The following is a 24,438-nucleotide window of genomic DNA, read 5'->3' on the forward strand; positions in this document are numbered from 1 at the left end:
AAGCCCGCCTGGATCAGACGGCACTCACCTTCACACATACACTCACTCACACACTAACACTCACACACCCACACACACTCACACTCAGACACACTCACAGACACTCACACACCCAGTCTTGCCAGAGCCCGCTCCTCCAGGGCTCGGAACCACCGTGTGCCTCCTACACATCCCAAGCGTCCGGAGAGAGGCTTCATCAGTGCCTGAGTGACTGAGGCGCAGAGGCCTCCCTGTGCCCCCCGGTACCTATGTCCGCCATTCCCAGACATGCAGACTGACGCCCAGGGCCTGGCTCAGACGGACGGACAGACCGACGCCTGTGAGCTCACCGTCAGAAGTTTGCTGAAGATCGTGTAGCCCCAGCTCTGAGCTGCTTCTGTGATATTTTGCTGGAAATGGGGAAGCCCCCAAAGCCGTGAAAAAGAACAAAACAAAGCAAACAGACGTGAACACGAGGGCCCAGCCGCCCCTCCCGCTTGTGCAGACCCCACCAGTTGCAGCGCTTTTCCCAGCCAGACCGGGGGCGGGAGGCAGGAAGCTGTGGGCCGCAACGTTGCCGTGGGAGCTGAAGTCTCGCCACCCGGCTCGGGCTGGCTCCCTGCCCGCCACTGCTGCCGGCCCCTCTGCCCACGCTCTGCACCTTGGGAGGTGGCGAGGAGTCATTGGTCCAGTGCACCAGCTCTGGGGGCAGCAGCAGTTTGTCGATGAAATGGAGGACGCCGTTCACTCCCAGCTGGTCTTCCGTCACCACCTGGGCATACTCATTGATGTAGACGCTTCCCTGGGAGGAATAAGAGCCATGGGCCGGGGGCTCTGGGTGGCCCCCGTCCCTGCCCCAGGGCTGCCCCCAAGAAGGAGGGTGGGGGGGGCTGTAAAAGACGAGAGGGGTCGAAGCTGTGTGAGACCTCCAGCGTCGCTGAGCCGGGAGCGGTGACGCTTTACGGGGCCCCCTTGGCAGCCTGCGGAAGCCCACGGACCCTTCCAGAACCATGCTTTAAGATTACAAAGAAAACCCTATTTTTAAAAACACAGTCCCATGGGCCCCCAGTTAACCCCGGTTCTAGACCAACCCTTCATTGTGCTGATGGGGCCTCCTTCAAGGGAAGGTCACCGAGCCCGTCCCAGAACCCAGTTTCCTTCCGGCCTGGGGCTACGCCACCCCAAAGTCTCCTCCTGCTGACACCCAAGGCCCCCCCCCCCCCCCCCCGGCCCTCACCTCACGCTGGCTGAAGTGGAGCTTGTGGCCAGACAGGGTGGTCACGTAGCCGGCCTCCAGCAGGTCCTGGGCCAGCAGGCGCCTGCAGCCCACCGTGTGGTAGCGGAACAGGAGCTGCCGGTGGTCGCCGAACTTGGAGAGCTCTCTCTGGGGGCGCAGGAAGAAGCTGGCCGCGCTGGCCCGCCGTCCCCTCCCCCCAGACGCTCACTCACCCCCCCACCCCTTCCCCCTCCCCACCCATCAAGGAGAGAGGGAAAGCCGAGGGAGGCCCAAAGCCTCACCCTCCGGGCCCAGCGGGAGGGGCGGGGGGGGGGGGGAAGGAGGGGGAGTTACCCGGCTAAAGTTCCTCATCAGATCTTCTCTAGGGACAAAGACCGTGAAGGGTCCATCTCCCTTCAATTCCTGATATTCCTGTGAGGGAGGACGCAAGGGGCGGGGACGTGAGTTCTAGGACCTCTGTGCCCTGGCCCGGCCCAGGATCCAGAACCCGGAGGGGACATGGAGAGCACGGTCACCCTGGGAACATGCATCTGGGCTCGCTTTAGAGCCAGAGAGGGGAAGGGGACTCAGGGCGGGGAGGAACTAGAAGCCCAAGGCCCTCACTCTCAGCCCCGGGATCTTCTTAAGGGCCAGGAGCTGGTCAACCCCGTGGCCTGAGCTCTGGGGGGGCGGGACCCCTTCCTTGTGAGTCCCTGGGCCAAGGGAGGGTGGGAGGGTGGGCCCTGCCTCAGAAAGCCTCCGGGGGAGAGGGGGTCCCGGGGAGAAGAGAAAAAGCTTTTGCCTTCAAGGGGCGCCAGGCTTGTGGGAAGTCAGGCTGCTAACTGTGGGAAGGACCCCGTACAACAAGAGAGGACCCCTGGAGGCTGCATCACGGAGGGGAAGCTCTACCCCCCACTCACCATGAAGTAGTGGCTGAAGAAGGCGGCGTCCTTGTCCCGGAGCAGCTCCTGGGGAGCGGGGGGCATGTGGGGAGGGCAGCACAGCGACTGGCTCCCTCCCCCCCAGCCCCCCCGGGCGGCCCATACCCACAGCCCTGGTCTGTCCCGAGGCCAGGCTGACAGATCAGAAAGGGGGGCCCAGGAGTGTGGGCGGGGGCAGCGTGGGATCCAAGGCTCAATTTTCACATGAGAAAACTGAGGCCCCAAGAAACGAGGCGACTCTGCCGCTGGTCGGGGGTCGGAGGCAGACCTGAGGCTGAGCCCTCCTGATCCTAAGCCCCATCTCCTCCCTGTCTCCCCAGGATAATGTGAGGGGCGGGGACCAGCAGGGCCGGCCGGGGGCCCTTCGGGAAAGGACAGTGTCCCCAGACTGGACGGGGCACGTGGCCCAAGGCAGGGGGTCCCGAAGCTCAGAGAGGGGCCAGACTCCGGGCCCCTTGAGCCCTTCCAGGGTCTCACCAGGCTTATCCGGGTTCGGCAGGTGAAGCCATCGCCCACGGTTGTGATGCCGCACGTACAGGTCCTCTGCCCGGGCCCTGTGTTGTTACATGAAGCAAAGCGGCTGCAGCCTCCGTTGTCCTGGAGGAGAACAGAGCCCAGCGGCCCGGGAAGGGGCGGGTCAGGTGGACACCTCCAAGGCCACCTTTTCTCTGACCTGGAGCAGCTGGACCCATAGGACTCCCTGAACCCCCTCGGCCCCGAGTCCTGGGAAAGGGGCGCCTCCTCCCCTCCCTCCGAGGGCCTGGGAACCCTTGCTGCAGCGAGGAGCACCTGGCCCCCCGCTACCTGTCAGCCTCCCCTGCTACAGGACGGAAGGCTGTAGGGCTGCAGGACTGGACCCACCTGGGCGCAGGGGTTGTCGGGGTCACAGCTCTGGATTCCATCCCCAGCATAACCAGGTCCGCAGTTACAGGCCACCTGAACCCCATCCCCCCACAGTGTGAGCTGTCGGGGGCTCCCGCTGAGGGAAGCCCCTGACCCCCAGGAAGCCCTACTTTGAGAGGGAAACCCCTCCCCCCTCCCCGAGAGAGTCTGTGGTAAGGAAAGGGGGTCGGGGGCCCCAATCCTACATTCCAGAGGGAAAATGGAGACCGTGGGTGCTTGCGGAGGCAGGACCTGGGTGACTCCCGTTGTCCGCCCTGAGGGTACCCAAGGCCCACCAGGTCACTGACCTGACCATGCCCTGTAGGGGTGCACTCGGCCCTGGCATGGCAACCACCATTCTTGATCAGGCAGCTGTTGACCTCTGAGGAGAGGGAGGCGGAAGGGCAGGGGAGGGGAAGGATCACCAGAAGGCCTCCCTCTCCCACAGGAGCTGTCCAGCCTCCCACAGGCTCCCACGGGCCCTCAGCCTTTGTGTTCCTCCCTTTCTCTCCCTTGTTCTTCCAAGGAGAGGAGACACCCCAGTGCCCTCTCCAGCCTTTCCCCAGGAAGCCGCTTCTCATGCCGAGCCCCGATCCCTCCTGCTTCAGCCCGGCCCCAACTCGCCCGGCAGCTCACCCAGACACAGCTCCCCGTCGCCGGAGTAGCCCTCCTTGCAGGTGCACGTCCTCTGCCCGGGGGCTACCTTGGTGCAGTTCGCATTAAGGGAGCAGCCTCCATGATTCTGGGCACAGGGGTCCACTTCTGTGGGAGGGAGGGAGGGCGGGAGAGGGGCAGGGATAGTGGTCAGGGATGGGGAGAAAAGGGCCACTGGGGCAGGATGGGACTAGGGGCTGGGGCCAGGAGCCGTGGGGCAGCCCGGTGGGGTCTGAGGGAGTGGGGGAGAGGGGCAGCAGGGAAACGTCTCATGGGGCTCGAGGTCCCCTGCTTGGCGGGCATCCTGAGGACCTGAGCAGCTGGTGCCGTTGCCAGTGTATCCAGCAGAACAGACACAGGAGGCGTTGATGCAGCTGGAAGGAGAGAAGCAGGCCTCAGTCAGCCCCGCCCCCAACGCAGGGTGCAGGGGAGCCCTCCAGAGCTGCCCCACCAGCTCTCCCGACACCCCGAAGCCTCAGAGCTCACTCACTTGGCAAAAGGGTCACATCTTTCTGGACACAAGGAATCCTTGTTCTCTGAAGAGAAAGTAGGGCAATGTCAACTGTCAGCTCAGATGGGGGAAGGAACCCAATTGGAGCCAGGGGGCTTCCTCCCCACAGCCCAGTCATCCAGGACCTCTCCCCAAGGCCGTCCCACCATCCCTCACCTTGGTCGCAGCGGGGGCCCTTCCAGCCCACATTGCAGCTACAGCTCCCATCCCCCAGTAGCCCGTCCTGGCACATTCCATGGCCACAGTTACAAACTGGGGGTGGAAGAGAGAGAAGTAATCTGGTGGTCTCCCATGCCCCTACCCAAATGAAGTTCTAGGGATCAGGGCAGCAATCCTCCCCAATCCTCCATTCTTCCCTACCCCTGCCTGGCCTGGCAAGAACTTTCCATCAACTGAGGAGGATCGCACAGTCCTCCCTCACCATTCAAACTCTTTGGGGTAAGACTGTGAGCCCTACAGGCCTGTCCCACCCTCCTGAACAGGTAAGAACACTGAAGGATCTCTCTGTCTGTCTCTGTCTGATTGTCTGCCTCTCTCTCCCTTCCCTGCTTCTTTCCCCCTCCCTCTTCCTTCCTCCTTCCTTCCTCCTCTGTCTTTCTCTTTGACTATCTGTTCCCCCTCTCTCTTCCCCTTCCCTGCTTCTTTCCCCTTCCCTCCCTTCTTCCTTTCCTCTTTGTCTCTCTCTGTCTCTTTCCCTCCCTCCCTTTCCCTTCCCTCTCTTTCTCCCCCACCCTCTTCCCCCTCCTTCTTTTCCTTTGTCTCTGTCTTCTTTCTGTCTGTCTCTCCCTTCCCTCCTTCTCTCCCTCCTTGTCCCTCTACTTTCTCTGTCTCTGTCTCTCTGCCCTCCCCCTCCTTTCCTTTTCTTCTCTCTCCCTCCCTTCCTCCCTTCCTCCTTCCTTTTCTCCCCCTCCCTCCCTCCCTCTTCCTCCCTCCTTCCTTTCCTCTCTGTCTGTCACATACACACCCTCTGGTCATGACATGAGTCTTCTTCCCACAGGACTTAGAGGAGCAAACTGAGCTCAGGAAGGGCCTAGGCTACCCAGCGCGCCCCACCCCCCCCGTGGGCCTTACCTCCAGCACAGTCGGGCCCATAGCGCCCCAGCTCACATCCCTCACAGGCAGTGCCATGGAAGCCTTCGTGGCAGCGACACTCTCCGTTACCCAGAAGGCCATCCTGACACTGCCCATGGCCTGAGCAGTTACCACCTGGACCCCCAGGGCAGGGCTCACAAAGGGTTCCAAAGAAGCCAGGGCAGCAGTCGGGGATCTGGGGGCAAATGTAAGTGATAAGTTATAAGAGGCCTCCTTGGGGTTGGCTCCGTCACTTCATGGAAAGCTGGGGACAGAAGCTCAGAGTGGGAACCAGGACTTGCTCAAAGTTATGTGGGCAGTCAGTTAAAAACAACAAAATACAACGAAGGCTTGTAAGAGAAGCCTCATCTTCTCTCAAATCAGGGCTCATGAGAGGGCTTCCAAGTCCCAGAATAGGGCTGAGTCACCCTGTCTTCAGTCACCCCTTAACTCCTCCAGCAGTGACAAGGTTACCACCTAGAAACAAGACACTAGGAGGGTGAACACACCCGATCTGGAGTCTTCCTGAGGGTCCTTTATGCCTTTTTCCTCTCCCCAAGTCATCCCCAGCCACTACCCTCTCTTGTCCTAGATCACAGCATGGAGGAAGACCTTGGGACAAACCTCTTTTTTCTTAACACACGTATAGTAGCAGCCTATGGTCCGAATTCCATTTGACAAGTAGATACAGCTCTCTCTGGGGCCTTTCTAGAAATACCAAAAGGGGAAGGAAGGGATTTAGTCAAAGGGTGACATGCAGCTCAAATAGAAACTTTTGATATAAACGGAAGGAGGAGAGGACGTATACCAGGCTAAAGAAATCAAGACACTGAGAGACAAGAGACAGACAGTGATAGAAATAGAGATAAACAGAGACAGAGATATACAGATACAAAAAAATAGTAATGATAAATGAAGATAGAGGGAGGAAAAAGTAATAAACCCAGAGAAAGAGATACAGACAGAAATAATGGCAAGATGAACAGAAACAGTAATAAATTAAGACAAATAAACCAAGACAGAAAGACTGGGGGTAAATTGATAGAGAAAGATAAAGGGAGGAGACAGAGACAGAAAGAAAAGTAAATCAGTTTAGAGTTAAAGTGAGACAGAAAGAAACCTTTAAATCAGGTAAACATGAAAGTAACAGAAAATGACAAAAGAGACAGGCGGGTATCAAAGGAAATAGAGTATTGGTCCTTGAGTTAGAAAAATTGGGGGATCAAAAAGCTGTGCTTGCCTGTTGACCGAGCAATAATGGTCCTAGCCTACACTCCCAAAAAAGCAACAAAAAGGATCTGTGTGTACACAAAATATTTAAAGCAGCTTTTTGTGGTTACAAAGACTGGGAAACTGAAGGGCTGTTCACCGGCTGGGAGCGGCCGAGGGCTGTGTTATACGAATGTGGCGGAATGCTGCTGTTCTGTATGAGATGAAGGGGATGCTTTCAGAGGAGCCTGGGAAGACCCGTCCCGACTGAGGCAAAGAGAACCAGAACACTGCAGCAGCCCTGCTGTCAGCAGGATCAATCGCAAGGGTCTACCTGAGCAGGGCCACGGCTCACCCCAGCTCCAAAGGACCCCCGGAGAAACAGGCTGCCCCTCCCCCGGAACTGACGGACTCGGGGTGCAGACGGAGGTGCCAATGTAGACATGCACCCGAATGGCTGCCCGTGGGCACGGTTCTGCGGGTTGCGTTTAGCTTCCCGATTTCTCAGCGAGGCGAGGGAAGGAACAGAATCCGTATAAAAACGGAAGGAAAGGCCGGATGCGCGCCCTGCCTCGGACACTGTGCTGTGTGGCCTGGGCAGCCAGCCCGCCTCGGCTTCCCGCTCCCGCTCCTCACAGGGCTGTTGTAGGGCAGGCGGAGGCCCGCGCTTCCCCGGCCCTGCCCCTTACTCCTGCCCGGGCCCAGCTGAGGCGGGGAGAGCGGGCTGGGCGGCCGCCCTTTAGCGCCACCTAGGGCCAGGAGACGGGGAGCGGCTCGGGAGCTTGAGCCCTCCCGGGAGAGGAGAAACTCCTCCGGGCAGAGCCCGGGAGCTCGGGCTTGGGCGCCGGCCTCGGGCTGCGGTGGCACCGAGAGCGGCCGCGCTGCTGCTTCCGCGGGAGAGAGCGGAAGGGCCCCACCGGGCCGAGGGCGGCCGCGCCGCTCCCTCTCGGGGGGCCTGGCCTGCCGCTCAGAGCGGCGCGGCCGCAAGGAAAGGGGGCTTGCCCCTCCGCCGCCTCCGCCGGTCCCAGACCTGACAGGGGCGGCCCGCCGTGCCTCCGAGCAACACAGCAGCGGGCCGGCTCCTTTTCCTCCTCCCTCCCTTCCCCTACCCATTTTCTCTTCTCTCTCTCCCGCGTCCTTCTTGCCTCTCCTTCCGTCCCCTCCCTTCTTCTTTTTCTTCCTGTTGTTCTTCTTGTTCTCCTCCTCTCTCTGGGTGTCTGTCTCTTTCCCTCTTTTTCTCCCTCCCCCTTCCTCTCTCCCCTCTTTATCCCCCTCTCCCTCCTCCTTTTTCTCTTTCCCTCCTTCCCTCTCTCTCCCCCCTCCTCTATTTGACTCTCCAAACACTAGGAGCTATGGCTGACGACAGGAGAAAGATCAGACTAATGTTCTAAGTAAGGCCCAGACTAAGCTCCTCCACGGTGCCAGTGCCACAGTCACGCACCAAGATGGCAAAGGAGGCGGCATTGCCAGGAACTGTTTTAAATACGGAAATGTATATCTGACTATGTAACAGGCCCGCACGTGTCTTGTCTCTCCCCTCTTCAATCAGTACTTCATAGAGCTTATCTTCCTAGAATACTTTTTTTGGTTTTGTTTTGTTGGGTCATTTCAATTGTGTCCAACTCTTCATGATCCCATTTGTGGTTTTCTTGACAGATGCTGGAATGATTTGCCTTTTCCTCCTCCAGTACATTTTACAGATGAGGAAACTGAGGCAAACAGAGTTAAGTGGCTTGCTCAGGGTCACACAGCTAGGGAGTATCTAAGGCTGAATTTGAACTCAAGCCTTCCTGACTTAAGGCCCATCGCTCTACCCACTGAGTGACATGGCTGCCATACAGATCTGACTTCCTTATTCAAAAATCTTCAGTGATAATTCAAAAAATAAAAGCTGCAAATAATAGAGATTTACATTTTCATGTATCCCCTTTTTTTGTTGTACTTTGCAAATAAAAATGCCCATTTTATTTGGTGTTTGTTAAATGCAGTATAAAAAATTTTAAAAACTTGAGTGGTTCTCTAATGCATACAAAATAAAATGTTTACTTATTAGCAACATTCAAGGCCCTCCATGCATTCACTTCATAAACTACTCTTAACAGCTGTTCCCTTATGTTATCCTTTACTTTTTGTGTCCATGAGACAAAATGCTGTGGTGGACAAGACACAGAAGAGCTGGGTTCCTATCTCAGCAGTGAGATTTCCTAATCACAAAACTTTTATCATTTCTACTGGGGTGGAGGGGGAACACAACACTTGAAACTTCGCTTGATGTTGGGGGGGGGTAAATAAAAAAGATAATGTGTCAAACACTTTGTGAGCCTTAAAAATATGTTATTATAATTATTATTAGTTTCCAGGGCACCAACTGGAGAACAGAATTCTCAAAGACCATCAAGATCAACCCCCACCCCCACCCCTATTGTATAGAGGGGGAAAATAACACCCAGAGAAGGAGGGGGAAACAAGCGCACTTGGGGACTGGTGTTTGGTTCTACAAGGAAGCAGGCTGCCTTATAAAGTAATGAGTTCCCTATCATTCTGAGTGTGCAATCGGAGGCTGGGAGATCTCTTATAAGGAGGTTGCTTGCAGATTGGGGTTGGGAATGGGGGAGACTTCAGTCCAGAAGCCTGCCTTCAGATTTTCTATCCAGCCTTCTCTAACCAATTAGAATGTGCTCTCTCTCTCTGTGTGTGTGTGTGTGTGTGTGTGTGTGTGTGTGTGTGTGTGTGTGTCCTCAGCTTTGTTTAGCACAGAGCCCTGGGCATAAATAAATGTTTTTTGACAGCCTGACTCAGAAGTTACTCATTTATCTAGCATAAGTCTGAACATAGCAAATGTTCATTGGTGGTGAGAGAGGGAGAAAGGGGGAGAGGGAATGAGGAAGGAAAAGGAAGGAGAAAGGGGGAGAGAGGGAAGAGAGGAAGGGAGGGAAGAAGAGAAAGGGGGAGGAGGGAAGGAGAGAGAGGGGAGAGAGGGAAGGAAAGAGAAAAAGAGAGGATGGAAGAAGAGAGGGATGTAAGGGAGAGAGGGAGGAGAGAGAGGAGGAGAGAGAGAGAGAGTGGGGGGGGGTGGAGGGAGAGAAGTGGAAAGGACAGGGAGAAAGGGAGACAGACATACTTTAGAACACGGAATGAAGGAGTAAATGAAATGACAGAGACGTAGACCCCTTCCCACCTCCTCGACAATTACCTGAAACTTATAGCCGGAAGAACAGCGGTATCTCCGCTCACAGCTGCCACATTTCTTCTGCAGGCCCCGGAGGAAGAGGGATACGAGGGTCAGTTGGAGCGGCTGCCCCTGCCTCACAAGGCCAGTCGGAGACAGGATCTTCCGCACCTCCGGCACCACCCTCGCCTCCCAGTATGAGCGGTTACTCCCACCTCCCGGGGTCCGGCCCTCCCCCAACCTCAGTTCACCTTGACCGCCTTCTCAAGCGCGCGAAGACAGATGTTGGTCCTCTCAGCCAGGACCCCGCCCAAGCCGAGCACGACGCCCCCCTGGGGCTTCAGCGTGGGACCCACCACGGGGACCTGGTTCACCAGAGGCTGGGGGAGAGGGGACAAAAGGGAGGGGGTAGGGGCTGCAGCCTGGCATCCCATTCAGCCCTCTCCAGCCCCGTTTCCATTTGGGGGTGACATCTTGTCTGAGTCCAAAAAAAGGGGGAGGGGGTGGAGCTAACGGGAGGGGTCCCACCGCTAAGCGCACTGAGTCTGGGGGTCTCATGAAGGAGATTGGGCTCCCCAGGCCATGCGGAGAAGAGGAAGGGTTGGTGGTCGAGCAGGTGTGGTTCTGCGGGAGGGGGCGGGGCTCTGGGCAGTGGGCTGCACTCACCAGGCCCCCCTTCCCAATGTAGAAGATTAGCTCATAGGAGGAGCCCAGGAGGGAATTTCGGTGCATCCCGGGCCGCAGGGCGTCGGGGGTGAGAGCCTCTCCGAGGAGCACGTGGCGCTTCACTGTTTCCATGTCCTGGAGTGGGAGGAGTGAGAGGGGAGGGAGCTCAGCTGGTGACCCGGAGGGACACAGGGCATCCCACACTGTCCCCCACCCTCAGCTCTCCCGGGTGCCCACGAAGCAGGCCGCTTATTTACATGCGTCCTGCTGCCCCGCGTATTCTGTTCAGATACAAGCAGATAAATCCCAGGGTGACAAGGACAGCTGGAATTTATGTAGCATTTTATAACTCCCGATCCTCACAACAAGCCTGTAGGTATCATTTCCATCCCGTAGAGGAGGAGACTGAGGCGGATAGAGGTCGGGCTGGACAGCTCCCACACTTTGGCCCCGCCACCTGGAGCCTGGATCCGGTCCCTCCACCCCCGCCCGGTCCGTCGGGCTCACTCACCAGGGCACTCAGATTGGCTTTCAGGCAGTACTCCTCCACCGAGCCATTTGTGGGCACAAAGAGGGTGTACTTGGCAGCAGCCTCAATCTGGGACAGCAGCTGGTATCGCTGGGGAGAAGGAGGCAGCAGCAGCTAACCTCAGCGCGACTTGGGGGGGGACCCTCCAAAGACCCCCTGGCCCATGATGGGCTAAGAATTCCAGAGGGACCAGACCTGGAGGAGTCTTAGTGCTTGGTCAGTTTTCCCCCAGAGGAGAAACAATTTGTCTCGGGGCACACCTACAAGTCAGCTACAAAGCTGGGACTGGGATCTAGGCCTTCTGACTCCCTGGTTCGGTGCAGCCCTCGCCATAGCTTTTAACCCTCCTTGCCCTCACACCCACCCAAGTTCCTGGAAATGTCTCTCACTGCATCCCCTAGGACTAGAGAGCAGCACGAGGGCGTTGGGGGGGAGGAGGAAGCCCCTAGAAGTCAGTCTCCTGGGGATTGCTGAGGGTTAAAAGCATCCTAGACGGCATAAACCCAGGATCACAGGCTCAGAGCTGGGACAGACAGAGCCGTCCAGTCCTGACTGAAGCAAGACTCCACTTTTTTGCTTCCTGGACCGGTTTGGCAGCTTAGGGAAGGATGTCTGAATGCATAAGATGCATAGAGTTACAAAGGAAACCAACTACGCCCAAAATAGTTATAAAATCTTGTTTTTAAATTCATCAACCCCAGATTAGAAACTCCTGCTTTGGAGTTAAGCCATGATTCAGCCCCGATCCTGACCTCAGAATGAGGGCTCTTTCCCCTATTCCATGCTCATAGATATCACCTTCAGACCTTCCCTCTGTCCTCCACGCTTACCCCAGGTACAACTCACCAGTAACAACTCCTTAAAGATGCTGAAGGAAGGCACGGCATCCAGCTGCTGTCTCAGACTCAGCCTGGGAGGGGGTACGTCCGCCCGAGGTGGCAGCAGGACCTGGGGACCCAGAGCCTGAGCTAGCCCGGCTGGCTGTGGCCCCACGGGCTTAGGAGTTGCTGCTGGGGGCGGGACAGAACAGCCCTGCAGGGAGGGGCTCACGGGACCTCTCGCAGGGAGTGGGGGGAGAGGAACAGACCTTGCTGAGGATGTGCAGGACCCCATTGGTGGCAAGGATGTCGGCTACCGCCACACTCACATTCTGGATGGTGATCCCCTGAGCAAAGGCATCAGAGAGACTCAGGCACAGGAACAGAGAGGCAGAAACGCACACGGATGCCCACCCCGAGCACCAAGCAGTGCCTGAGCCAGCCCACAGGGGATGGGGCTGTTTCCCTGAGTCCCGGTCTTCCTCTTCCCTTTCTGAGGGCATACCCGACGGCCCTCCCTGTGTGGCCCCCTGTGGGGTGCTGGCCTATTTTAGCCTGTGTTCCAGGCCCACTCTGCCTCCCCACCTCAACATCCTGGTGACCTTGAAGGGGAAAAATGCTACGAATCTGCCAAAACGACCCAAGTCTTACCCCGCTGCTGTTGCTGATCTCCCAGCGGGTGGGTGGGTTCAGGGTGATCACCTCCTGCCCAAAGAGGTCAGACAGCTTCCTAGTGGTCAGAGCATCTGGGAGGAAGTGGGCCCTGGATGGGGGACAAAGGTCAAGAGAGGGAGTATCAAAAGGTTTAAAGGACTTCCTTGAAGACAGAGGGCAATGACAAGAGTGGAAGAAAAACACATCAGAGAGTTTGAGGGGTTCTGGCCGGAGGCAAAGCTCCACAAGGCGGAAGCTGAGTCAGAGATCCCTGGCCTTCCATTTTCAGTGAGGAAAGGAAACCAGGGAAGGGGAAGGGAAGGAAGAGGCTATGGTCAGAACCTGGGTCAGAGGGGGAGATGGTACCTGGGTACCATCCATCCAGGGCTCTAGCCCTGTGACCGCCTCCCTGTCCTGCATTCGGATGACAAGGCTTGGGTTCAAACCACTTGTATGGACTTTGGGAAGGTCCGACTCCCAGTTTATGGGGCTAGGATCTAGGATCCTCTGACAGGTGGGGTAGCCCCCCCCATACCTGAGCAGGTGCAACAATTGTTGTTGCTGCAGCCAAAAGGCCTTGTCTTTGGGGCTCAGGCTCCGGATGGCAGCTTCTGAGGGCACCAAGGCTGTGAAGTTGCCCCTGGCAGGGAGGGCGAAGCCAGCTCTCTAGGGCCAGAGCACACGTGGAAGTCAACAGAGGGCTCAGTGCTCCCTCCGGCTCCCTCCGAGAGCCCCGGCCAAGGCAGACATAGCTATAGGAAATTAGGGGAAGCCCCCAGGGCCTCCCCCTGCGACCCGGGTTCTGGACGAGGGAATATCTAGGCCACAAGTTCCTGGGCCTGGTACAGGAGGTTTCCTGGAGTTCACTAGAGAGTTGGGCACAAGCCTCCCCCCCTCCTACCTTAATCCATTGGTAGAACTCAGCAAAGTGGTCATTCCTCTTCAGCTCCTAGAGAGGGGGCAGGGGCGGTCTGTGGCCAGGTGGGGGTGGGGAGGGAGCCCCCCTCCCTGCACCCAGGCCCACGTGCCCGTGATGGAAGGTCCCTCCCAGGCTCCACGGCCCAGGCCGGGCCGCGGGGCCCACGCATTGTTACCCGCCCTCCCCAGGCCAGGGCCGCGGGGCTCAGGGCCCGCTCACCTCCAGGATGGTCCCGTAGCAGGTGAAGCCATCTCCGCCGTAGCCGTCCGGGCAGGAACAGAGCGGCGCGGCTCCGTCCCCTCGGGGCCGGCACGTGGCCTGGGGCGCAAAGACCCAGCGTGAGGAGAGGCAGAGACGGGGGCAGAGAGCCGCCGGACCCCCCCTCCCCTCCCCTCCGCGAGCGCCGACTCCCCTTTCTGCGCCCCTTCGAGGTTTCTCATGTGACCCCTCCGCTCCCCCGGAGCCTCGCCCTTCCCCTCCCCCAGGGCCTCGCTCCTCCCTCCCTCGGGGCCTTGCCCCGCCCTTCCCCCGGAGCCCCGCCCCATCCCGTCCCCGGAGCCCCGCCCCTCCCGCCCCCGGAGCCCCTCCCCTCCCCCGGAGCCCCTCCCCCAGAACCTCGCTCCTCCCCCCCGGAGCCTCGCTCTTCCCCTCCCCCAGGGCCTCGCTCCTCCCTCCCTCGGGGCCTTGCCCCGCCCTTCCCCCGGAGCCCCGCCCCATCCCGTCCCCGGAGCCCCGCCCCTCCCGCCCCCGGAGCCCCTCCCCTCCCCCGGAGCCCCTCCCCCAGAACCTCGCTCCTCCCTCCCCCGGAGCCTCGCTCTTCCCCTCCCCCAGGGCCTCGCTCCTCCCTCCCTCGGGGCCTTGCCCCGCCCTTCCCCCGGAGCCCCGCCCCATCCCGTCCCCGGAGCCCCGCCCCTCCCGCCCCCGGAGCCCCTCCCCTCCCCCGGAGCCCCTCCCCCAGAACCTCGCTCCTCCCTCCCCCGGAGCCTCGCTCTTCCCCTCCCCCAGGGCCTCGCTCCTCCCTCCCTCGGGGCCTTGCCCCGCCCTTCCCCCGGAGCCCCGCCCCATCCCGTCCCCGGAGCCCCGCCCCTCCCCGCCCCCAGCCCCGCCCCGCCCCGCCCCCGGAGCCGCGGAGGCGGGGTCAGGCCCTCGTGCTCACCAGCGGATGGCACCCGCCGTTGGGGGCCTGCAGACACGGGTTGATGCGGCTGCACTCGTAGCCGTCGCCGGCGAAGCCCGTCTTGCACATACAAGAGCTCTGGAGGGGGGCAGCGCTCGCCAGTCAGGGCGGACCCGCCCCCCAGCCCCCTTGCCCCTCAGGCCCCTCCCCACCGGAGCTTCTTCCTGGGCCTTTCCCAGCTCTCTCAGGCGCCGCCCTGACCCTTTGGCCCAGGTCCCAGCACGGACTTTGCCCTTGGCTGCCCTCGGGCCCTCCCCAGCGGGCTTGGGGAGGCGGCCCCCCGCAGAGCTGCCGTTGGGGGGCGGGGCGGGGGGGGGCAGAAGGCCCCTGCTCGCTCCCGACTAGAGGGAACCTGAGTCCCGGCTCTGGCCCGCTCTGTCTTCTACAGAACGAGAGGGCCGGACCAGCGCTGTCCCAATGCCCTTCTCGGCCCCAGCGCCCTAGGTCCCGTTTTCTGTTTGGGACTTGTTGTTTTCCAGAGCACGTGGGGACGGTTCTCCAGCATTAGCCCTGGCCAAGCCTTGCGCCCCACCCCCCCCCCCAGAAGCGGTCATGGCGGAGATGTGCGCAGTCCCGCGCTCTAAGCGCCCTCCCGCCCGCCGCCGGGCTCCAGGCCCCGCCAGACGCCCCCTTCTGTGCCGGAGGAGCTCCTAGGCCGGCCTCTCTCGCGCTGGCCCGCGCCCTGACTCTGGGGCCCCCGCGTTTTCTGCCGCTGGGACTTCGGGCCCTGGCCCGCGGGGGACTTCCGGGGCGGCCCCGCCCCTACCTGCCCTGGCCCAGTGAAGCTGCAGAGGGCCTCGGCGTGGCAGCCGCCCCGCGTCTCCAGCGCGCACGGGTTGATGGCCGCACAGGACCTGCCGTTCCCCGTCCAGCCCTTGTTGCACACACATGGGTGGGGCGCGGAGGCGTTCCTGACGCACTGGGCCTAGGGGGGAACCACGGGGTCCTCAGGGCGGCCGGGCCTGCCGCAGGTCGGGGAAGCCGGGGTTCTGGGGCCGGCCCTCCCCCCCACTCCCCCAGGCCCGGGCTGCATCCCCCGGGGAAAGGGGGCAGGGGGGCCACTGACGTTCTCGGAGCAGCCGCCTCGGTCGGGGCGGTCGCAGGGGTGCTTGACCTCGCAGGAGAAGCCGTCCCCCTCGAAGCCAGGGGCACAGACGCACCTGGGGGGAGCGAGACAGAGGGGGTCAGAGCCGGGGCGGCCGGGGGGGGGGCCGGGGGGCTCGGGGGCGGGGCTGCACTCACGCGGCGCGGCCCTGGAGGCTGACGCAGCGGGCTTGCGGGTGGCAGTACTGGTCCAGGCCCGCGGGGCCGCAGTCAGCCGAGGACTCGTTGCAGAAGGGGCCGCTGAAGCCCTGGGTGCACGTGTCCCTCTGACACGTCCCCCCGCTGCCGGGCCGGTTGTCACAGATGCCGTGGGCACATCCGCATTCTGCAAGGGAGAGCAGGAGAAAGGGAAGGGGGGCCGGGGCGGGAAGCAGCCCCCGCCTGCTCCCCGGGGGAGGGAGGGATTCAGGGGGAGGGGGTTTAGGGAGCCAGGCCGCAGACGCGGCCCCAGGGACAGCTAGTCCTGAGGCCTTCTCCTCCCTCTTCCCTCTCCAACTCACTCAGTGTGTGTGGAGGTGTTGTGTGCATGTATGGGGTGTCTGAGTCACCCGGACCGCTGATGTCACAGCCTGGAGATTTCAAGTCCCCTTCCATGAAGTCATCTACCCCTTACCCCATGCACTCTCTCTCTCTGTCTCTGTCTCTGTCCCTCTCTGTCTCTCTGTCTCTCTCTCTCTCTCTCTTTTTCTGTCTCTTTCTCTGAGTCTGTCTCTGTTTCTGTCTCTCTCTCTGTCTCTCTCTCTGTCTCTCTCCTCTCTCTTCTCTCTCTCTCTCTCTCTTTCTCTCTCTCTCTCTCTCTCTCTCTCTCTCTCTCTCTCTCTCTCTCTCTCTCTCTCTCTCTCTCTCTCTGTCTCTCTCTCTCTCTGTCTCTTTCTCTGAGTTTGTCTCTGTTTCTGTCTCTGTCTCTCTCTGTCTCTGTCTCTGTCTCTGTCTCTCTCTGGAAGTTAGTGTCTGGCTGAAATCCTCCCTGCTTCAGTTTAGCCAAAGTCATAAGACTCTGAATTGGAAGAGTCCTTAGTTGGCATCTGGGCCAACCTGAAACTGAACAGGAACCCCTCAACAGCAGCCCTGACAATGGCCATCCAGCCAAAAAGAGCTCCAGTGATGGGGATCTCACTACTTTCCAAGACATCTTTGGAAAGTCCTAAGTAGGGGTCAGCTTTTCTTCCTATCTACCTCTGCAACTTCCACCAGTTATTCCTACTTCTTGCCCATTGGTCAAGGCAGAAGCGATCTACTCCCATAACGATCCTTCAAATACTGGAGGACAGCCATCCTGTCTTTGCTAAATCCTCCCTTCTGCAGGCTGGACATCTTTCTCCTTTAGCAGGTGTCTCTGGGACGACAATGCTCATTTCCCACCTGGCTCCTTTCCTGAGCTCCATCATTCTGAAACAGACTCACGCCCCCAGCAGGCTTCCCCCCATCACCCCCATCTTCTTGTTTTCTTTTCTTTGGGGGGAAGGGGTGGGAGGCTGCAGCTGGGAGCTCCCTGACCCTCCACCATTCCCATTTTTGCTTTTCCTTGTAGCTCCAGCTTAATAAAGTTGATTATTGATTAATTGATCTTGTCCTGAGCAGAGTAGCTCTCCCGTGAGAGATGTTGCTTTTCAGTGTCCTTCCTACACTGTGCTGCTTCTAACCCCAGGTCCTTGGCTCTCCCTTTGAGACCCTTGTGGCCACTTTTCCTCTGACTCTGTCAGGGGTCCCTGCTCTTTGGGGGGGGGAAGGGCCCTCAGGCCCCCAGGCAGGGGCTCTGACCTTCCTCACACTGCTCTCCATGCCGGTTGGGATCCGCACAGATGTGGCAGGCGACGCCCTTGTAGGCTTTGAGGCACGTGCAGGCCCCGTTGCCCTGGATACCATCACTGCACTGTGAAGGGAAGAAGGCAGGCTCAGTCTAGGGCTGCCCGAGGGGCCCCCAGCATCTTGGGCTTCTTGCTGGATCCTCTCCCGGACCAACGTCCTCCTCCCCTCCAGTTCAATCCTTGGCCTCCTGTCCTGCTCTCCCTCCCCCCCCCCACCCCACCCCCGTCCCGAGAGGGACCTGTGGGGACAAGTGGTGAGCCGTGTGTGACAGCCTCAGGGCTAAGATCACATCCACATTCTAGGACAGGCAAAGGCGAGACAGTCTCTCAGAGAGCCAGAACAAGGAGACCCAGGAATTCCGATGCCCAAGCTTACACTCAGTAGTCGGGGGCCACAAGACCCCCGCAGAAGGCACCACTTAGCTGTGGGCTGGACAGAGCTCGGTGAGAAGAAGCGCTGCCCCCCAGATGTTGGTACCCTGAGCCAAAGCTACAGGAGCCCCCTCTAGCCACAGTTCCGTGCAAGGGGACGGAAACTCACTTTGCCTTTGCCATAGCAGGGATTAGAGAAGCCTCCGGGACACTGGGAACAGTCGGGGCCAAAGAAGCCTTTACAGCAGCCGAGTTTCTGAAAGAGAAAGATTTCCACTTTTCGGGGCTGGGCAGCAGAAGCAGCGACCAGGACCGGCCAGTCACCCGCTCCTTGGGACTGAGCGTAGGGATCTCTGCTGGCGCACCCCACTTCCAGCTCTGATGTTCACTCGCGGGTGGGCTCGGAAAAAGCCCTTTCCCTTCATGGTGCCGAGCTTCCCTCCCCACAGAGCGAGGGCGGGGGCCAGATGTTCTCCAAGATCAGTCCATTGGCCAGTAAGCTTTCATATTAAATGCCTCTTCCTCCTCGGGGACAAAGAAAGGCAGGACAAGAGACCCCCCATCGCTGTCCCCAGGGCCTGGCACAGAGCAAGCCTGGGGGTCGCACCCCTGGGGGGAGCATGTAGTCTGGAGAAGGGATCGGGCCTGGGAGAGCAGAGGGGCCCCAGCGGTTCCTGCAGTGCTCCTGGTCCACGGCGGCACCTAAGTAGCCGCTGATGAAGGGCCAAGGGGACGCACACAGGAAATATCGCCGAGGGAGAAATGCCAACGTTTGGCAAGGGGCGAGTGGGGGAACGCAAGAGAGGGGTTAGGGATGACTCCAATGTTGTGAGCATGGGGAGCTGCAAGGGTGTGGGAGGGAGAGGGAGAGAAAAGCTGTAGGGAAAGGGGGTTGAGATGCTTGCGGGACAGCACTGGGAGGGGTCCGAAAGACAGATGGATCACAAGACTGAGAGCCGAGCTCTGGAGTCTTCTGTACGGAAATGATCATTGTCCATTCTAATGGACGCGGCACTTCTCAACAATGAGCTATTCAGACCGGTTCCAGTGACCTTGTGAGGAAGAGAGCCACCTGCACCCAGGGAGAGACTGTGGGGACTGAGTGTGGACCACAGCATGGCCTTCTCACTCTTTCTGTTGTTTGCTTGCATTTTACCTTCTTTCTCATGTTTTTCCTTTTTGATTTTATTTTTCTTGTGCAGCATGGTAATTGTATAAATATGTATGCACATGTTGGACTTAACACATATTTTTACCATGTTTAACATAGATTACTTGCTATCTAGGGGAGGGGTGGGGAGAAAGGGGGAAAATTGGAACACAGGGTTTTGCAAAGGTTAATGTTGAAAAATTATCAATGCATCTTTTGAAAATTAAAAAGATTTAATTAATCTTTTTTATTGTTGCTGAGGCAATTGGGATTAAGTGACTTGCCCAGGATCACACAGCTAGGAAGTGTTAAGTGTCTGAGACCAGATTTGAACTCAGGTCCTCCTGACTTCAGGGTTAGGGCTCTATCCACTGTGCCACTGAGCTGCCCCAAAAGACTTTAATTTAAAAAAAAGAAAAAAAAAGAAAAAAGAAATGATCACTGGACCCATGGGAACTAATGAGATCACCAAGAGATTCTGGAGAAGAAGAAATTCTGGAGAGAGAGAGAGAGCCCAGGACAGAGTTTTGGGAACACCTCCGTTAGTGTGCATGGGTGCGGGTGAAGATCCTGCAAAAGGGACTGAGAAGGCCTTGTCATGGAGGAAGAGAACAGGAGACAGAGAACAGCCTGTCCTGAAAACCTGGAGAAGGCCTGTCGAGGGAAGAGTGTGATCCGCCGTTTGGAAGGCTGTAGGGAGGTCGATGAGAACTAAGTAAGGGCCATTAGGTTGTTAGTTTAAAAGAGCGCTGACAAAAGGAGACATCGCAGGTGGGTCCCGAGGAGGAGGTCAGGTTGCAGAAAGTGTAGGAGGGAGCGGTAACAAAGGAAGGAGGGATGCCAGGTGTAGTCGGGGTGATCTGCTGGAGAGGGGGGCATGGGGCGGGCTCTTTGTTGGGGAGGGAGAGGATCCTGTGAGGCAGGAATGAAGGCGGAGCAGGAGGCCGAAGACCGCAGCGGCACAGCAGAGAAGGAGAAAAGAGAGGACTCTGGGTAAGGGACCTCAACTGAGGAGGGAGAGGAAGGCTTTTCTAATAGCATCCTGTGACTCTGAGTTCCTAGCGAGAGGGCTAAATGGTTTGTTACACCACAGCCACTGCTACTGCCCCATCTTTAACCCTCAAGCTAAGGTTAGTGGGCCCTATCCCCAGGCAGCAGCCATAGGACACAGCACGCTCACGAGTTCTAATCTAGCCTCGTGATACTTCCTAACCGTAATCCTGAACTGGTTGCTTAACCCTGTCTGCCTCAGTTCCTCGTCTGTAAAATAAGGTAGGAAAGGAAATGGTAAACCACTCCCACATCTTTGCCAAGAAAAGCCCAGTTTTCCCCCTTTATTTTGGTCTGTTTCTTCTTTTACCACATGACTGATGTGGAAATCTGTTTTACACGACTGACATATATATCAAATTTTTTGCCATAATTTAGAAAGAGGAGAAGGAAAAAAATCGGAATTCAAAATTTTGTAAAAATAAATGTTAGAAATTGTCCTTACATATAATTGGGGGGGGGGGAACTGTTGAAAAAGAAAGAAAAGAAAATCCCAAATGAGGTCATAAAGAGTTGGCCATGACTGAACAGGAGAACCAGGAAAAGCAGCCCAGAGATAAGGCCAGGGAAAGTAGTTTAGGTAGAAGAAACAGAGGGCAGGTGGGCTATAAGATATTTAGCCCCATGTAGCCCCTGTCATACCATCACCCCGGAAACAGTGACCGGCAGACTGTCTAACTATCAGAGAGACAGAGGTGTCTATAAAATTGATTTCTGGACCATCTAAAACTGTTAATGAAATCCCTAGGATTATTTAATCCCCTCCATCCTATGTCTTCCAGTTCAACCTTTCAGTCCTATTCAGGATCCATCTCAAGCTCTCTCATCTGCCTCTTCTCTTCCTGAGCAAGAGAGGAGACCTTGCTCCTGATGGGCTCCCTGGCATCCTTAGTCTTGTAGGGGGCATCCCCACAAAGGGGGACCTTTGGTTCCCTCTGCAACTCCACCCACCCAGCCCCAACTCCCCTTCCCACACCCCTTCCTTTCCCAGACCCCTCCCCTCCCCTATTCCTTGTGATTCACTCACCACCACAGTCTGGTTACAGTATCGAGCACAGCCCTTCTTCATCACATTCAGGCCGTCTGGGTCATGGATGTAAACACACTCCTTGGGGAAAATGTTCTGGGAGAAGGAGGAGGAAATAAGAGGGAGGGGGAGATTCAGGAGGGAAAGCTTTGAATCACTGAGGAACAGACTTCTCCATCCTGATTCCAAACAGCTCCACTTTTCTGGGTTTGCAACTTTATACTTTGTAAATGATAAAGTGCTATGTAAGTTCTCACTATTATCATTAATATTATACAAACCCAAAGTCCCCTATATTGGACTCTGTCCCGATGGGTGTGTAATCAGTGAGAATGGAAGAGCAGAGGGAGGGAAGTTCTTCGATTTTAGTCAACTCTGCCCATGTTCCTCATGGACATGGGCGGGGGGGTCGGTCTCCACTGACCAGAGAAGAGTTCCAGACAGATATTCTTAGGGCATGGGGCTACAATCCTCGTGGCTGTCTGCTAAAGGCATCCGGGCATAGTGGATGGAAAACCGCCTTTGGAGCCCAGATCCCCGGGTGGGGGGATCCCACCTCCAGGTATCACCTTCCCCTAGGTTTCCTCCTCCCCTATGCCGCACTCCCAGAGGAGCCTTTAGGAACCCACAGCACAACACTCACCAGCATTTGGCTGTCGGGGGGACATATGCTGGTATTCTGGGCCTGGCAATCTCCACAGGTACTCTGGGAAGAGAAGAGCTAATTGTCACAGTTCTGCAGGAGCCATTTAGCGGTGGTCCTCCTCCCCGCTGAGCCTATTTTCCTAGGGGTGACTAGTAGCTGTCGGTCCCTTTTGGGAAATACTCACCAGCACAATCTTGTACTGGTTCTCATTGCAACGATGGGGCAGGATGGGCAGGATGGATGGGGGCAGCAAAATTCCATCCAGCAGGTGAATAATCCCGTTGGAAGCCACGATATCCACGGTCTTCAAAGGGATGCCAGGAGAGCCCAAGAGGATGCGGCCCTGGGACAGAAATCCCGCGCCTTTTCCTTCACTATCTTCCCCATACTGACCCCCAAGAGAAATAGTATCCTGAGACCTGTCAGCTCACTTGGGCCCAGTTCCCTTCTCTGTGCCTCATAGTCACCATATATAACATAAAGACTTAGATTACATGGGGCTCCCTCCCTGTACATTCTGTTGGTTATTGTTGAATTGTTGACCTGTAAAGTATAGTAAAAAGAGTACAAATGGAAATTGGAAGGCCTGCGTTCAGATACTGATTCTGTTACCTTGAACAACTGTCGATAGCTCCCCCCTCCCATGGACCTCAGTTTCTTTGAATTTAAAATGGGAAGGTGGGACTTGATTATCTCTAAGGTGCCTTCTAGCTTTACCAACCCAGGAGCCCATAAAACTACCTGTGTGTAACAGGGTGAACCGTCAGCCAACAAGTATCTCCTCTATGTGTGGGAAAAAACACCCCATCCCTCGAGAAGCTCACAGAAATCCCTCATCAAACAGTTTGGTGCTCGCCTTCCTGAAGGAAGGGCTTAGGGGTCCACGGACAATTATAAACAGATACAGTGTCGGCCCCACACTCACCTCATCTGTGATGTTCGTGAGCAGGACCTGGTTGGCCATAGTCTGGATTTGCCTCAAGGTGATCAGCTTGTCCACAGTCAGCTGAGGGATGAGAGGACAGGAGAGGAGGTTGGGTCTCTCAGAGTACTGGCTCACCCTCCTCTGAAGAGGGAGTCCCTCCCCCAGACTTGGACTGGGCTCAACCCTAAGGGAGCACAGAGTCGCAGCTCTCACAGATTCTCCCATCAAAGGATCCCCTGATCTGAAGTGGTGGGACAGAGGACGCCCACCTGAAGACAGCTTGAGATTACTTAGACACTTACAGAGACATAAAAAAGCATAGATGAACAGATCAGAAATTTAGCAATTAGCTGGAGAGACAAAGTAAAAAGCAGAAGTGGGTAGAGTTCATTAGAAAGGCTTCCTGGAGGAGGCAGGCCCTGAAAAAGGTTTTGGACCAAAATCTGGGAGAAACTGTGACTGTGAAGTTGGGGGTGTTGGAGGCTGAAAGCTGAGCCCGGAGGTCTCTTACCCCAGCACTGCTGTAAATGTGATGTTTCACCAATTCCTGAAGTTTGGAGATGCCCTAGGAGATAAAAAGGTGTCGTCAGCGGTTGGGTGTTTTATTTAACATGGCCCTTTGGTTTTAGAGCCAATAGGGAAGAGACCATAGAAACAGGATTTGAGGGATAAGATGGAGCAGTTTGTGGGAGGCTCCAAAACTGCATTGATGGAGAGGGAAGTTTTTGGGATGAAAATAAAACTTCTCCCAGAAAGGTGATTATAAAATCAGTCAGGAAGTGGCAGTCAGGTGGGGAGGATGGAGAAGGAGATGCTTTGGGCAATACTGGGGAAGATTTCATTGACTTTCCACCCAAAGATACCTTCTTTCCTTAGGCCCCACACACTCACCTCCGTGAACAGGTAAATGAGCCTCCCATCTCGCATGCTGTCCACCGCAGTGTTGCTGGGGGCAAATACAGTGAAGGGCCCTGGGCCTTCAAGGATGGAAGGGAGGCCACAGTTCTGGAATTAACAGGTCAGGTATTAAGCACCTGCCACGAATGCCCAAGTCCTGTGCTCCGTGTCAGTGATACAAAGGTATGGTAAGGTTCAGACCCTGCTTTCGTGCATATTACAGTCTTGAGGGCCCAAGGGAAAATCCTGAATTCAAATGAGATTGCCATTTAATAGCTCTGTAAACTTAAGTCAATTCCCAACTCTGGATCCCAGTTCCCTGATCTGTTTTGTTATAGGAAAAATATAAAGGTGGAAGAACCTTAGAAGTGTAAAGTTCAACCCTTTACATCACAGATGAGCAAACTGAGGCTCCAAAAATTTGTCCAGTTTGCTCTGTTAGTACCAGAGACAGAAATTGCAACTCGACTTCTCCTGACTCCAAAGTCCAGTTCTCTCTATCGACTAATTTTTCCCCAGGAGTTTCTTATACTAATAAAATTCCAGATCCATCAACAAAGAAACAAACATTTATTAAGCACCTACTATGTACTGAGCATTGTATTTAGAGCTTTTCTATAAATATAAAACAAAACCAGAACCTTGACAGGTGAAGAAAGCTGTAGGTGACACCCTAACATCCAAGGAAAGTTGCTTTGTTTTTGAGATAGGGGAAATTTAGACATGCTGGTGTTCCATTGGAAACAAGGCCATGGGAGAGATGGGAAAGGAAAAGATCAAGAGCTTATCTCGACGTGTTGAGATCACCGAGGTCTTTGAGAATGGACAACTGCTCCTGTAGAGCACTTGGCCATCACCTTAGTGGAGGGGAGTCGAGAGAGGAAAGGAAGGGATTTATACAGCACTGTATGGAGGGCTTTCCTTATAAACAGTCCTATGGGGTAGGTTGCACAGATGCTCCTTGTTTTACAGATGGAGAAACTAAGGCTCACGAAAGAAGTGTAGAAGCAGTGTGAGGAAAAGAGAGATTGAGACAGAGAGGGATGGGGGGAAGAGAGAGAGAC

The 24,438-nt window shown here is 56.8% G+C and overlaps 1 protein-coding gene across 1 annotated transcript in view; it reads right to left on the bottom strand.

The window, feature by feature from the left end:
- Positions 1 to 24,438, bottom strand: part of STAB1 (stabilin 1) — a 53,783-nt gene that overhangs the window by 13,478 nt on the left and 15,867 nt on the right. The window contains exons 15-50 of the mRNA XM_031965781.1: positions 23,369 to 23,482; positions 22,989 to 23,042; positions 22,478 to 22,558; positions 21,737 to 21,895; positions 21,550 to 21,612; positions 20,907 to 21,002; positions 17,849 to 17,935; positions 17,261 to 17,372; positions 15,638 to 15,824; positions 15,462 to 15,555; positions 15,162 to 15,320; positions 14,375 to 14,473; positions 13,438 to 13,536; positions 13,201 to 13,248; positions 12,835 to 12,965; positions 12,297 to 12,408; positions 11,915 to 11,992; positions 11,674 to 11,775; positions 10,810 to 10,917; positions 10,299 to 10,433; positions 9,884 to 10,012; positions 9,657 to 9,713; positions 5,879 to 5,962; positions 5,255 to 5,450; positions 4,340 to 4,435; positions 4,163 to 4,208; positions 3,985 to 4,046; positions 3,655 to 3,780; positions 3,327 to 3,400; positions 2,998 to 3,072; positions 2,614 to 2,733; positions 2,116 to 2,163; positions 1,550 to 1,627; positions 1,217 to 1,363; positions 641 to 781; positions 330 to 389 (exon numbers count right to left, since the gene is read on the bottom strand). Of these exons, the coding sequence (XP_031821641.1) occupies positions 330 to 389; positions 641 to 781; positions 1,217 to 1,363; positions 1,550 to 1,627; positions 2,116 to 2,163; positions 2,614 to 2,733; positions 2,998 to 3,072; positions 3,327 to 3,400; positions 3,655 to 3,780; positions 3,985 to 4,046; positions 4,163 to 4,208; positions 4,340 to 4,435; positions 5,255 to 5,450; positions 5,879 to 5,962; positions 9,657 to 9,713; positions 9,884 to 10,012; positions 10,299 to 10,433; positions 10,810 to 10,917; positions 11,674 to 11,775; positions 11,915 to 11,992; positions 12,297 to 12,408; positions 12,835 to 12,965; positions 13,201 to 13,248; positions 13,438 to 13,536; positions 14,375 to 14,473; positions 15,162 to 15,320; positions 15,462 to 15,555; positions 15,638 to 15,824; positions 17,261 to 17,372; positions 17,849 to 17,935; positions 20,907 to 21,002; positions 21,550 to 21,612; positions 21,737 to 21,895; positions 22,478 to 22,558; positions 22,989 to 23,042; positions 23,369 to 23,482 (3,657 nt within the window). The remainder of the gene's footprint in view (positions 1 to 329; positions 390 to 640; positions 782 to 1,216; positions 1,364 to 1,549; positions 1,628 to 2,115; positions 2,164 to 2,613; positions 2,734 to 2,997; positions 3,073 to 3,326; positions 3,401 to 3,654; positions 3,781 to 3,984; positions 4,047 to 4,162; positions 4,209 to 4,339; positions 4,436 to 5,254; positions 5,451 to 5,878; positions 5,963 to 9,656; positions 9,714 to 9,883; positions 10,013 to 10,298; positions 10,434 to 10,809; positions 10,918 to 11,673; positions 11,776 to 11,914; positions 11,993 to 12,296; positions 12,409 to 12,834; positions 12,966 to 13,200; positions 13,249 to 13,437; positions 13,537 to 14,374; positions 14,474 to 15,161; positions 15,321 to 15,461; positions 15,556 to 15,637; positions 15,825 to 17,260; positions 17,373 to 17,848; positions 17,936 to 20,906; positions 21,003 to 21,549; positions 21,613 to 21,736; positions 21,896 to 22,477; positions 22,559 to 22,988; positions 23,043 to 23,368; positions 23,483 to 24,438) is intronic.

The sequence above is a fragment of the Sarcophilus harrisii genome, chromosome 1 (genome assembly GCF_902635505.1).
Source record: "Sarcophilus harrisii chromosome 1, mSarHar1.11, whole genome shotgun sequence".
Lineage (NCBI taxonomy): Eukaryota > Metazoa > Chordata > Mammalia > Dasyuromorphia > Dasyuridae > Sarcophilus > Sarcophilus harrisii.